At 37.0% G+C, this 15,466-nt stretch overlaps 1 protein-coding gene across 1 annotated transcript in view; it reads right to left on the bottom strand.

The window, feature by feature from the left end:
* The window catches only part of LOC122793740 (purpurin-like), a 102,655-nt gene extending 87,395 nt beyond the window's left edge, over nucleotides 1–15,260 (bottom strand). Inside the window, exon 1 of the mRNA XM_044061939.1 lies at nucleotides 15,144–15,260. Coding sequence (XP_043917874.1) covers nucleotides 15,144–15,260 — 117 coding nt within the window. The remainder of the gene's footprint in view (nucleotides 1–15,143) is intronic.
* Nucleotides 15,261–15,466: the final 206 nt, after the last annotated feature.

Here is a 15,466-nt window from a genome sequence, read left to right as displayed (position 1 = left end):
GGAAGTGTCTCAACAAAGCCAACTCACAGACTGAGTCTGAAGGATGAGGGTCTGGATCCCCCCCTTTACATGGTTGTGCTCCCATCCCAGATATTTAGTGTTACACTTTCATCGTCATCTGAATTTTATGATAATATTGGATGCCAAGATTCATTTCTCAAGCTTTACTCTCAAGGTGCACCCCTTGACATTCATGTCTGAATTTTATCCATTTTTTTATCCATTTTCCCTTTCAGACCAATGTCTAGTTAGGAACACTTCTGGAACATTGCCATTGGACCAGGTTACTTGAAATGCTGAGGACAGCCAACTGTCTTACCTTTAGCTGTTATCTGGAATGCAAAAGCTATAACAAGCAATGATATATTATTAAGTCTGGGGCGATGTTATGTTAATTTTAAGGCCCACTTGTACATACGCAAGATTAGAGCTTATACATTTGCTGCTATCTCAGTCAAGTTACAAGAAGAAGCTGTGACACAGACAAATCAGGAAATATGCAAGTTACTTACTACATTATATTGAGGAGGAGGACACAATATTAATGCATACATACAAATATTTCAAGCATTGGCATTAATGCCCTTCTAGCCTGCCAATATACTAAAACACTTGTTTCCATAGTAACTGTTCAGGCTGTTCTTAAAACTATCTTCATTAATGCTTGATTTAATGTAAATTAGTGGTCTGTTCCATATATCACTACTATCTCAGACAACCAATTAGTACACTTTTGGTAACCCCAAACATTCCCAGGGGTGGTTGCCTCTAAATGCCCTAAATACCCAAATAAGGTCATCTTAAATCTCTTTATGAGACACTGTACAAGTTCAAATATTTTAGTCTTTCATAAGTGAGAGTGTGAAAATCAAAACAGTTGGAAGCCGTAGTCTAAACAATGTCTTAGGGTTACCCTGTCAGCACTGCAGACTACCACTTTAATCAGCTCTATGAGATTTCCACTAGCATCTATTTATGTGTTTATTACTTTGGTTCCTCATGGAAATGGATTTTCAGACAGACTATTTTCATTAGAGAATAAACACTTTCACAAAAATCATGCTGAGTCCAGCTCAGAAGTAAAAACAGTTGTACATGCTTCAGAGTTCGTTTACTTAAAATTTATTGTTATTTCTGTTCTATGAAGCATCCTGTAGACTAAAACCCAGACAACCTCATCTGACTCCCCGCATCTCCTCCCAAACATGGTAAGCTATATCCATACAGCTGTGCATTACACATGGATGGATCAAGGGACTCTTCAGAGAAAGTTGCATGCGGTGTTGTCAACATGCACTGAAAATCATCCTACTCAGCATGAATGGGACTTTCAGGTTCTGTCTTCCCCTTACTCATCAGTATTGACATGACCACCTTTAACATGACCCTTGCTCAGTGATAGTGACAAACTCACTCTTCCTTAAGTGTAACACAATGGCCCTTAAACACACATAATACTAGTATCTGGTTGACCCTGCCAGGAAAAACATAAAGTACCTGGGTGGCCCTGCCAATCAACAGCCCCAAAAAACACACATACCACAGGGATCATCTGGTTCTGTTGAGCCTGACAGTCTATTAAAAAAAGAAAATCACCAGTCCCCCAAACACATTGCCTCCCTAGTATCTTGTTAAACCCAGCCAGGTTAAACATAATAACATATAAAAATAAGTAAACGCCATGGGCCTTAAAAGTTTCACACATAGAGTAGGTTGATCCTACCAGGCAAAAAATAAAGTATCTGGTTGGCCCTGCCTATCAACAGCCCCAAAAACACACAGACAGACCACATGAATCATCTGGAGAGACTTGGTTCCTTCCATTGGCGGTTCATTGACCCTGCCCTGCTGCCAGTCAGTGTATTAAAAAAACGAAAATCAACAGCCCCCCCCCCCCACACACACACACACACACACACTCCCTCCCTAGTATCTGGTTAAACTCTGCCAGCTTAACAAAAAAAAAAGTCAACGCCCCAGCCCTTAAGTTTCACAGAGTAGTATTACCTAGTATCTGGTTAAATCCTGCCAGCTTATAACATATTAAAAAAAAGTCAACGCCATGCCACAGCCCTTAAAAGTTTCACACATAGAGTAGGTTGATCCTGCCAGGTGAAAAATAAAGTATCTGGTTGGCCCTGCCTATCAACAGCCCCAAAAAACACACAGACTACATGAATCATCTGGACAGATTTGGTTCCTTCCATTGATGGTTCGTTGACCCTGCCCTGCTGCCAGTCAGTGTATTAAAAAAACGAAAATCAACAGTCTCCCTCACACACACTGCCTCCCTAGTATCTGGTTAAACCCTGCCAGCTTTAAAAAAAAAAAGTCAACGCCACGGCCCTTAAGTTTCACAGAGTAGTATTATGCCAGGAATTGGAAAAAATAAAGCATCTGGGTGGTGTGGCCCTCTCAACAGCCCCACAAAACAGACAAATCTGATATCACACACCATAGCCTGTCTCTCCTCTCACGCTCTTCTCACAACCAAAGTGCAGGAAGAGAATGTGAGAGTAACAGTGCTAATCAGCAGCTCATGTCACGATTACGCAGTCCTGTCAACCGCTGTGCCCACAATCCTATGATACACACATGAGTGAGTCCACTTACACATGGAATTTAAACTTCCGATGTGTGTAAATGTAATACACATGTCAGAAGTTTAAATTCCACTCATAAGTGGACTTAGTGTATCTGGTGCTTTTGCAGCAGAGGTCCCGGTACGCCATACTGGCATGTACCATCTCAAAAAAAGCCCTGTATGGGTCTACTTTGGTTCACTGAAAACTCATTTTACGGAATTTCAATTCACTCTCAAAAAAACACTGAAAGCTCAAATCACTGAAACCTCATTTCACTGAATTACATTTCACTGAATGTAAGCACTGTTGGGCAAATAAAATGTATATGCCCTTTTCCCCACTGTAGTATGATCCTGGAGTTAGTATATGTAATTAGGGGGTGTTGGGTGCATAGCCCCCACCTACTTAGCTTTTATATTTATGAATCTCATTTCACTGAAAGCTAGCAATATAAAACTAAAAGTAGGTGGGGGGTCTACGCCCCCATACCCCCCAAATAGGGAGCTGTACCCCCCACACCCCCCTAACTATATATACTTATATATAATTCCAGGATCGCACTACAATGGGGAAAAGAGTATATACATTTTATTATATTCAATGAAATGCGATTCAGTGAAATGAGTTTTCAGTGATTTGAGCTTTCAGCGATTTGGTGTGAGCGTTTTGAAATTCAGTGAAATGAGTTTTCAGTGAATCAAAGTAGACCCATATATATATATATATATATATATATATATATATATATATATATATATATATATATATATATGTGTGTGTGTGTGTGTGTGTGTGTGTGTGTGTGTGTGTTGACATATATATATATATATATATATATATATATATATATATATATATATATGTATATATATATATAAATAAACAGTTTTTTTAGTATTTTCTATTTCATTCCTGTATATTTACACTCCAGTTTGTTGAACTTAGTGACAGTCCATTTCATTGTGATTACTAAAATCATTTAACTTTTTATTAGTTAACATCTATTTATATGCAATTCGGTTGTTGAATTATTCTCATGACACATATTAGGCCTTGTGATCTGATAATGTTAATATATCCAGAGATTTGATTTTATATAATGCACTTGCACCCTTACAAATGAAAGCAAATTAATAATAACTTTTATGGTTAATTTTAAACATAGCAAGAAATGTCATTACAGGAAAGTAGAAAGTAAGCCAGTGTTCTCAATTCTGTGAATTTCTGCAACTACTAGAACAAGTCATAAACAAGGAAATGGATGTAAGAAAACTGAGTCTGAAGAAGCCAAGTATTAAAAACAATTTAAGGCCCAAAGTGCTTATGTAGTTAGAAATGTGACTTAATTAACGGTGAATGATTCTTCACTATATATATAACAATATGACAAATGTTAATAAAACTAAGAGTCAACGATATATTCATGTAGTAGACAGCAGATATAATGCAAATAAATGTACATACTTATTTAAGATTATTTGATAAAATGGGTATCAAAGGAATTGAATGACTATAATGTAAACTATGATTTAAATAATTTCATTAGAAATGTTAATTTGTATGAAAAAATATTTTAAAAAATTATTAACATCTGCTGATATGCAATATGGTTCTTGAATTATTCTGATGACACTTGTATGTAATGAGAACTTGATACTGGATTAAAATCAGTATAAAAGTCAATTGCTTGCGTTATACGTTGGCAAGAAAATGATGCTTAATTGTCTTCAATCATTTTCTTAAAGTTATGTGTTATCGTGTACAGTTTCTCTTGTAATTTTCTTTATTTCCTCTTCTGCTGCAAAAGGATTGCATGCCCAGGTTAGAACTCCTGTTTCATCTTACAATAATTAAGCACCCTCTTTATTCACTCAAAGATCAGACTCAGTCAAGTCATCTGCATCACCTTCAAGAAAATCTTATTTTTCCCTCTCTTTTTGATTCACACAAGCTCCTGGACTAGATGGTTCTCATACAGCAGATAACAGCAATTCATGAGGAATCACAAATAAATGCGATTTTGCAAGCCAAGAAAATTAAGTTTTGAAAAAAAAATAAAAATGAAGGTGAACAGAGAATAGGTTTATGTAAAGGAACTGGAAAAAGTCGGGCTGAAGCATCTCTTTTAGTCTATGACAAAGCGAGTAAGAGGGAGAGAGAAAGAGGGAAGTGATATGTATTGTATTGTCACTAACTGCTTACACAGAATTATGCTCATCCCAAAACAGAAGTCATTCTCAGTAAGATGGAAGCTGTACCTCATCAGCATTCTGAACAGGAAAGGTATTATTGATACATGACAACTCAGCTAAAGTAGCCAAGGAGATATAAACAAAAACTGTTGGAAATGCATACACCCTTCTGTTGCTTGCCCTGATTCATTTCAGCATCTCATAAGAAGACTATAATTACAATTGTTAGGAAGATTATTCAATACTGCAGCACTGTACTCTAAAGAAACAGAAAACAAAACTTTGCATTATTAAATATCCCCCCTCAAAAAAATCAGGACTTTGTTGGTGAAGGGCGTGTTCAGCTGTATTGACTCTGCTGGCCATACTAATGTTTAACATATACCAATTACAGTGCAGTAATATTATTACATTTACTTACTTATTCACTTATTATTTATTTATTTACTGGGAGTTATTCAGAAACACATACTGCACTGTGCAGTCCTGTTTCTAGTAGGACTACTCAGTATATTATGGGAGATCATTTTTAAAGACTGCTTTAGCACTATAACTGTATAAAGACTCAGGCAAGTAGCACTTACTGCATTCTTGCTGGATATCGCCACATGCACATGCACTAGTTCAGGGGGAATGTCTAATGTACTCTGCCCCAGTCTGTAGCCGTACACAGTGAAACAGCATGGTAGCACAGTTCAAAGACAAACACTACTGCCCAATTTCTTGTAAAATCTTGGAAGACCAAGCATGGTAGATTCACAATGCACACCCACTGTTGTATACGCCAGCAGCTGAATGTTAGAGTTGCATCAAGTAAATATGTGAAGCTGCATACATGCATGTGTATATGTATGTGTTTGTGTGTGGTGTGCCCATCTCTCTTTCTGTATCTCTGTGTCTCTAAGTGTTTTTAGGGCTGTAAATGGGACAGTGTGTGTGTGTGTGTGTGTGTGTGTGTGTGTGTCTGTGTGTGTGTGTGTGTGTGTGTGTGTGTGTGTGTGTGTGTGTGTGTGTGTGTGTGTGTGTGTGTGTGTCTGTGTGTGTCTCTGTGTTTGTCTGTATAGATGTTTATGTAACTGCATTGTGTTGTCAGTATAAAGTTTCAATTCAGAGACATGCAAATGTGTCACTAATGAGCAACTGCTCGATGTGATTCTTTCTCGTCTTTGAATCACTTGTTATCACCATAATACTACTAGAGCTCACCATCAAAACGCTAGTACTGCTGCGATGATCATTTCTTTGAATACCCCCCCTGTAAATTATACATTTTCTAGTGCAAGTACAGATATATGTAAGGAGCTATGCAAAAATAGCTATAATTATATCCAAAACTACAAGGTTTAGAAAGCTAGAATGTATGCTAGTAATAGTATTCCAGGTATTTAAACCTTACTTCATTGTTAAAACCCAACAGCAGCCAAATAACATTGACAAATGAATCTACAAGTCTCTCAGCCATGCTGTCAGTACACTATTGTGAGTGCAAAATACTGAATGCTTTACATTAAGTGTTATGTATAATAGTCAGGAATAAATTCATTTGTTTATTTATTGATTGATTGATTGGCATTTGATTACCGGCAAAGTCCAACTGGGTAGAAGCCCATTTTCAGCAGAGTCCTGGGAAGAAAATCTCTAAATTATTACAAAACATTCTAAGAACAATAATTTTACAATCTTCAAAAATAAAACAAAAACATCTGTAGTTTAAATAATTACAACAAATTTAGTAATAATATAAAAACATTGGTTAAGAATTGATACAAGTTATGTAAGTTATATGACAACAGGAACTACAATATGAAGAAATGGGAAAACAGGCTTATGGTATATTTAGAAAAAGTCAGGGAAGAGAATTTGATAGAAGTAAGGAAGTAAATGAAGAAGGGAGAGTAAGGAGGCGTAAGGAACGAAAAGGTAATTGTTCACATTTAGGGATATCGTTTATCCTGGCTTTGAGCAAGAACAGAGCCAGATTTTAGCTAGGAAGTCTTTGAGTGGTTTTGAAAGATGGGAAGGAGGTTATTGACCTGATGGATACAGTTAAGGAGTTCCAGGCCTTAGCAACCTTGTACGAGTAGAGGCAATGCAAGGCAGATTTGATAGGTTTGTAGACAGACAAGAGGTTTTAGTCACTGGATTGCAATGACTGACTGGAGGCATAGCTGTGTAGAATGTTTTTTAGTGCTGGACAGGCAGATGGATGCTGAATAATTTTATAGGTGGTAAGAAGTTGTATATATATGTTAGTCGATGAGGCAATTCTAACAAATTTAGGCTTTTTAGTGCTATTATTTGCCACAAATTGACCCGCGGTAGTGGTGCTGCGGTAGCGTTGTCGCCTCACAGCAAGACGTTGTCACAATCGATTCTCAGCTAGAGCGTCTTCTGTGTGGATGCATGCATGAATGGGCATGCCTTCGTTGAAGGTTGTGCATCAGGGCTGGTAACTCAGCACGTAAAAATCCACTACCAAACATTAGCAGACCAAAGTACTGCTGTGGCGACCCCTAACCAGGATAAGCCTGAAAGACACAACAACATTTGCCACAAATTTATTAACTTTGTTATAGCATTGTCCATGTTTTAATTTTTGTGAAGATTGGAGGTTAGTAAGGATAGGAGTGCCATAAAGAAGAGTGGGGTGGAGATTAGTAGTGCCTAGTGTAATTTTAGTTGTGTCGGTGAGAAAGCGTTTGGCTCTTTAAAGCATCCCTAGTTTTTGATGAGTTTATGCAATTTTGTATATGAAAGTTGAATATAAGCTTATCATCCACTATCACCCTAATAATTTGTTATGAGAGGTGACTTCAATGGATGTATTTATCAAGAGAGAGGACTTTAAATTTTGTTTTTTCATGAGGGAGTGATACTGGAAAAAGGTAGTGGATGGGTCTATTTTGGGTTGAGTATAAGGTGTGAGTTACAAAGCTATGTTTCAGAGGCTGTTAAATCTTCCTGAGTAATTTCTTGGAGGTATATTATGTTTTCAGATGTGCAAATGAGAGTGGAATCATTTTTATATTGTATTTGGGTGGCCTGTTGTGTGGCTGTATAGAGGGTTTTGGTGAAAATGTTAAAGAGGAAGGAACCAAGGATAGAGCCTTGTGGCACACCTGTGGTGTCTGGGAAGTAAGGAGAGAACACTGACTGCCATTTTACTAACTGATACCTATTGGACAGGCTTTTGAACTACAGAAGTGTGAGCTGAGAGAGACATAGTGAAGACATTTTTATTAGTGCTTTGCTGTGCCATACTGTGTCAAAGGCTTTTAGACTAAATAGCCAGTATGACTACTTTATAAGTTTGTTGGCAACATTATCATATGTTGCATAGCTCACAATACTTTGTCTTATTGATGTTTTAGAAAAAAAAAAATTCTTCTCTACTAAGAGCAATAAACCCCTTATTTGTGTTTATCAGCTAAGCAGTATGCTCAACAAATAGCAAATTTAGGCAGAAAATAATAGAATACAAAATACATCAGTGAAATTATTAACATTAAGAAACATACAAAAGAAAAATAAGCATTAAAAATGGTATGTTGGATATAGCAAACAGTGATATATAGCTGTATTGTCATCACCCCAGATGTAAATGGGTTTATTTATGCAAAACTAAACTGAAGAGCACTGTTCAGCCAGTGATGAGAAGACTTGTCTTTTCAGCTAACTAGCTCCTGGAAATGGTCTCCATGATGCAAAAAGAGCCAACTGATGAACAAGACAGGGAGAAACAAAATACATGGAATCACAGAACAAGAGTCACCAATGGATGTCAGAGCAAATGGTAAGAATGAAGATGAAGTAGGCAGTGCAAAAAGGCAGATAAAAATCATGTCAGACTGAACACATTGAGCAAGTCACATTTTTAAAGGCAAACAGGCTCACATCTCTCTGAACAACAAAGAAGCTCACCATATGCAGAGTTAAAACTTTACAGCAAAATCTTGAACTTTCAGATGTGTCACCACAGCCAAGAATTGCTACGGATCTGGAAACACATGAAAATATCCTGATCCAGGGAACAGTAGTTCCCTACAGTTTGCTTCCAGTATCCCCTGCAACACCTTAGTAATGTGTGCCAACCTTTACCCTATCCCAGACCCTTATCCCGACCCTACAACTCAACTTAAGAAAAACTATTTCCGTAATACTACACAAGACAATACAAATCACAGGAAAGTACAAAATGAGTCAGGTCAACAAAAAGCAAAGGACTGGCTATAGTTTCCAGAAGATGTTTTAATATCCATTTATAATAAATGACATAAAACACATAAAGCAAAAGCTTTCACAGTCAGTGCTTCATCCATTGAAATAAATTAAATGAAATCACATCATATATTTTCACAGATATCATTGGCTCACTTCTAATTCGTCTGTCTTAATTTCAAAATGGTAAAAGATAATAATGAGCGATTGGTTTTGCATGCCAAATGACCACCCAGTGCTGTGTAACTCAAACCCTGAATTGGAGCTATAAGGGCACTTGAGTCATATATATTACTGGTGCCAGGGTATTGGCTAGGCCACAGACATCATTTTGCAGGCATCTTTGTACAGATCTTTACATCAAAAATGTTTGTTTCGGGATCTTTAAACCTATTCATTTCCAAAGGTCACTAATTGCAGAAGGACCCTTTAGTTTCCACGAGCATGTTATAACTTTTTCCCCAAAATCAATATCACTTGTAGTAAAGAGCATTCTGGTTTAGATAACATAAAGGTCATACCTGATCAAGAAAAGAGAGGGAGTAACTGTAATAACCCCCAGCCATATCTTGTTACATATACCCTGAAGCTCAGCTTGGAATTACTGTCTGCCTCTGTCTATCAGAGACATGGGGACCAGACCCAAGGTTACGTTAAAGGGAGTTTAGGGATGGACTCTACTTCACATGGATGGGGACTCTATTCCAGAGGGCAAGTATTCCTTGAGACACATATCTGTCTTGCTAACATGTCTTATTTATCTCACAAGCAAACTTTAAAAGCTTGGATCTAGTGGTTCTGATGCTGTTCATTTTGTGAATGTGCAAAAGGTCCATCAGAGCTGGATCCAAGGATGCTTTGTATGTCAGGCATAGACTGCCTCTCAGTAACCTGTAAAAGATTCAGTACAGAGATAGGGCTTTAAAGTGATCTGCATAGGGCATGCATTTATACCCTGGATTCTCCTAGTAAGGAACCTTTATGGATGTTCCAACTGTTGCATATGTCTGGTCAGGTACATGCTGATGGGGGCATTATACTCAATGATGGGTTTGGTAAGGGCTGAATAAAGTGGCACTATGATTTCCTTAGATTTGGATGCCATGCCCTTACTTATAAGCTGAGCAACATAGAATGATTTTCTTACTACCTTGGCCAATTGTTGGTTAAAGGCCAGATAACTCTCTAAATGTGTTACCAGTTCCCTGACTATTGAGTCAACTCTTAGGGGTGTCTTATCGACTGAGTAATTATACTGGGTAGCAGGTTTCCCAAAAGGCAGTATAATGCATTTCTTGCACTGAGTTTTAATTTGTGACTTTAACACCAGTCATTTATCTCTGTTAAACCCTCTTGTAAGATGTTTGTGGCATAGGGGGGATCTATGATAGCTCCCAATTTGCAGTTACCTGCAAAACTCAGTCAGCTAAAGGCCCTTGATTTTAGGCTTTACCTCTGAGAAGTAGATGCCAAATTTGAGCAGTCCTGTCATGAAGCCCTGAGGTATCCCACTGGTGATTGGTCTCTTATTGGAGGTGATCTCACTTATCCTGACTTCCTGGGTTCTGTCTGTGAGCCAGCTGGTGATCCACTGAGTCTCACAAGGGATAACTGGCTAGGCTTAAAATGGCTCGCAAGGGCAGTTAGCCTAGTACTACTCTATGAACCTATGAATCTATGTAGGGGTTTATGCCCAGTTCGGTGATTTTGTCAGCTATACCCAAGTGGGGTATTGTATGAAATGTTTTAGCCAGGTCCAGGTAGGTGGTATGCACCATTTGTCCCCTCATCCATTGCCTTGATGATCATAGTATGCAAGACCTTCCCTTTACAAAGTGGAACTGGGTTGGGTCCAGTGTCTGAGGGTTGCTTATGCCTTTGTTGATCATTTTCATGATAATTTATTCCATGGCTTTGCACATTGGACTAGTCAGACTGATAGGTCTGTAGTTTCAGGGGTCAGTTAACTGTCCACCCTTGTGAAGTGGGATAACAGTTGTAGTCTTCTATTCTCATGGTACAAAGCCTGTTTTGAGGCTATTCTTGAAAACTGACTCAAGTAGTTCTGGCAGGTCATGTTTCAAACTATTTAGGAGGCATCCCAGGATATTGTCAAGGCCCATTTTGGTTGTGTTTTTGGCCTTATTTATTTTTACTTATTTGGTTTATTTAATGAGTGTTGCATTTTTTAAGTTAAGTCTGATGAAGCATAAACAGATAATGCGAAAGCGCTTACCATCAATAAATATCTTCGTTTTTATGTTTTCATTGGTTTTACTTGATTTCCTTCAATAGTAACATACTGTTGTGCAAGTTGCTGGATTCATTTTCTAGTTTTTTGTTTTGCAGTTTTGGTTTCCAGCAACTTTTACCTGACGGAGTTTGTTTTTTTAATTCTAGCTTAATGGATTAGTTGTTTGAGGTTAGGGTTAATTAGAGAAAAATGTTAAAGTGCTTCCAGAGATTTATTGCTGTCTGAAAACATTTTAATACAATAAGGACATTATGTGGCTAATTGAATCTGAGCATGTTTATAAGTTTAGACGTGGCTGGGATGAGTGAGGATCGAGGTGGCAGAAGTATAGGGCACCACCAATGGCTGCAGTCTATAACAAAGTACCACAGCACTTAGAAATGAAATATCCAAATCCTCCTCCAGTAAGGCTTGTTTTCAACTTATTGAAGTACAATATTAGTGAGAAAGCAAAATATATTTTAGATATTTCAAATCCTGTGATCTTTAATTCTAGTGAGCATTAAATTACAACAAATATTTTAAATGAATTGCCTTTTTTATTAATGCAATGATGAGCTAATAATGTGCACAGACTACACTGAATGCAAAAAAATTAGCAAGTTGTGCTGCAGAAGTGTTAACTTGGGGTACTCAGTGGAGCCAAAGATCACTCCCTCCAGTTCAGTTTGGATGGTTAGCTACTACAGATATGCAACAGAGCACTTTGCAAAGCTAAGAGCCAGGCTATTATTTCAGCAAATTTAATTCAGTTCTGTTAATTAAAACACACTTTAAAAATAGTACATCTTATTGAGAGGTTAAGGTGGACAAGATAATGCTGAACCTTAATGATCTGAAAATGAGAATAAATATTCACCGGAGTCATACCTTTCAGACTCTCAGCGCAAGAAATCAGAACAAACCTAACAATAATGTGGGAGGGCAAAGGCCTAAAATATGGGCATGTAAATTTGGAAAGTTGCTAAAATAGCAGATTTTGTGTTAGCATGTGTTTTCTGAAGGATATGAAGTTTAAAAGTCAAATGTCTGTCATTATTTAATCCTCAGCGATTTGACAGAAAAACCCAAGTTTAATGAGGGACAGACTACAAATATGAGGCAAAAATATCAAATTCTGAGTAAACCTGGGCAGTTGAGGAGCATGACTGGAGTCAAATAAGTTACAGTGAACAAAATGGGTTACAAAGAACATGGAGGATACCATTTAAAGAGAAGTATAATTTATGTATTTAGAAATGATAACTGCACCAGGACTGAATCACTTACTACTAAGTGGATGTGCTCTACTGGTTTAACTCCACAAGCTAGAAGCTGTTAACCTTTGCTAGAGGGTCTCAGCTCAAAACAATTAGACCTTTCTTTATAAGGTGTTGTTCTTATTGCAGAAATATGGTAAGTGGACAGAAAAAGTCATTCATCATGGCCTCAGCAACATATTTCTGATAACTGAATGTTAGAACTCATTCAGCAATGGACTATATTTTAGTACTGGGGCTCAAACAGAAGAGATGGCTGAGTACAACATCAAACATGCACTAATAAACCTATCATTTTAGCCATTTCACCTCAGATGGACCTGATCAGTATGAGTTCATGAAGGAGAAGCTATACTATTTCAAACAGTGACTTAAGGGAATATGTTTAACACCAGAAGAATGAAACAATTTGTAAATGGAAGGAATGCAGTTTTGTATACGAAAAACTCATCTCATCGTTTCTAATGGGATGTGAAGTTGATTCATTGATATTTTCTGAATCTGGGTTGTTTTACTGCACCAGTGCTACAATTTCCATATTAACAAACTCATAATCTTTAGAAGAACATTTTTTGATTCTATTAAGTACAACGTATCAAGTGACCAGAAGGTTTTATGTAATTTGTAGCAAACACAGTAACCTAACAGTATAATCTAATGTATAGAAATAACATAATGTCAGGTAACACAGTTATTTAAAATACAAAATAATCATTATGAAAGCAAATGAATAGACATAGTTGCATCCATTAAACCATATAATTTAGAAACATGCTTGAAAAATATTTTGCATTAAGCAGCTTATGTGCAACCCTGAATATATAAATATGTGTTATAACCTCATAGATGTTCCTCATGGTATGCTTTAATGGAGTAATGTTACTTTATTATTGGGTGAAAGCAAACACACACAAAAAAAAACCAATAGTTGTGCATGATTATATTATTTGCAGTTCTTACTATGCGCTCTGGTAGTAGATGAATAATATCTATGAAAAATGCAATGAAAGATAGGATCACATCAACCACAGCTAATAATAAAAATTTTTAATAATAAAAAGTACTGATGAAGTGTCCTGGAGTGTGAAACCACTAACATTTTTTATTATTAAAAATTTTTTATTATTAGCTGTGGTTGATGTGTTCTTGCCTTTCATAGCATTTGCTTTTATCTGGAACTGAATTTAGCCACACATTAGGATTGCTTGATGAATGTAATCAAAACACTACCATAAAACAAAAAAACTAAAAATCAATCCAAAATAACACATATAACGGCAGCAGACAAAAGCACGTAGCAATGGAATTAAACAACTTTTTAACAGTAGACCTCCTGCTGTTGCATGTCTTACTTTGGCTTGATTTTTAGTTTTATTGTTTGATGACAGCTCTGATGGAGTAGTGGTACATTGCTCTGACTATGGTATACAGGGTCCTGGGTTCAACACTGGGCAGGGCTGATTATTTACATCTGTCTGAGCTACATGTTCTAGGGACCTAAACCTTGTCACCACAATAAACAGAACATGCTGGAGGGATAGATTCCTGTCCCAGAGACTTCCCATACTCTGGAACAAACTACATATCTATATTAAACAAAGCTCCTCATTAGCACTCTTCAAGAAAAATCTTGATGATTGTATGGGAAATAGGAAATTCACCCCAGGGATCACCTCTGTGGCTCTGCTTGACAGGAGCACAGGAAAATAATTTTCTTGGGTGGCAAAAGCCAGGGTACCTTTTTGGCTAGGCTTATATAGGCCCTAGGCCCAATAGCCTAGTACCTATCTATGAACCAATGAACCTATGAATATCTATGAAGAAAATTGTGCTATATACTCACTGCAAACGGCACAGGAGGACAGAAATGCAAATGAGTGTAAAAGTGCCCTCAAAAAAAGAATCTTAAAAAGATGGAAATTCATATTTTTTGAGAAGCAGTGTCCTTGAAATTGATTATAAGTTAGGTAGTTAAGGGGGATTGGGTATCTGTGCCACAATGAAAAATAATAATATCTTTGATTTCCATTTAAATTATCATTTTATTTTTCAAATTCAAACAGAATTGCTGCTTACTCACATCCGCCCTGCCAACTCTGTCAGACACCTAAGATGCTAACTGATCTCAGGTCACCTGGGCATAGACAGGGCTTTATTCCTGTAAGCCAATGAAGTAGGTCACAAAGGTTTAATTTTTAAAGGTTTGAAGTGGAAAATATAAATGCTGCCTACCAAAAGCCATATAACCAAAATGTGTGGGCTAATGAGCAAAAAAGAATAACACAGTAAATAATGCATTTGTGCAATACACAGATCAGCTTTCCTCCACAACTTCTGTGCAAATTTCTAAGAGTACTGAGAACATTAACCATGCAGAGAAATGAAGATCAGTAACAGAAATGGAAAAGGATCAAGTCATTGACCAAACATGAAATACACAAGATGTAGATAATGCATGTTTCTGCAGAAGTACATTAGTTGCTTAAGATTTAATTTCAACATGAAAGCTGCAGTTTTGTTAAGCATAAGGAATGGACAATGTAACAAAGTATTAACCTGGTGGTTGACATTACAGTGAACTGATACAGAGACTCCCCAGTCAGTTACATTTTGTTAGCACAAGAAAAATACTCACCCTCTTTGGGTCAAAGTTTTCCATAACATCGAAGTTATCTACCACACACGAGCTGGCAAGACTGTTTTTAATGAAGGAGATGAGAACAGTCAGAAGAACAAGCCCTGAAAACTCCATCCTATAGAAAGACAAGGCATCATAAATCAGTAGTAAAACAGACAGAATGTTTTAATGATCACAGTCGATAGAAAGCCCCATGATATTAAAAGTACCATACATTAGTCAATGTGTAGTTATGACTTGGGCAAGTTACATAAATTAGGTAGTCAGTGGAGCAATGTTCATATGTTATATTTTTTGTTTTCCACATTACAGCCTCAGGA

The sequence above is a fragment of the Protopterus annectens genome, chromosome 2.part0 (genome assembly GCF_019279795.1).
Source record: "Protopterus annectens isolate FY-2018-M chromosome 2.part0, PAN1.0, whole genome shotgun sequence".
Classification (NCBI taxonomy): Eukaryota; Metazoa; Chordata; order Ceratodontiformes; family Protopteridae; genus Protopterus; species Protopterus annectens.
The sequence above is the reverse complement of the archived record's forward strand: the minus strand, read 5'-3'. Positions and strand labels throughout refer to the sequence as shown.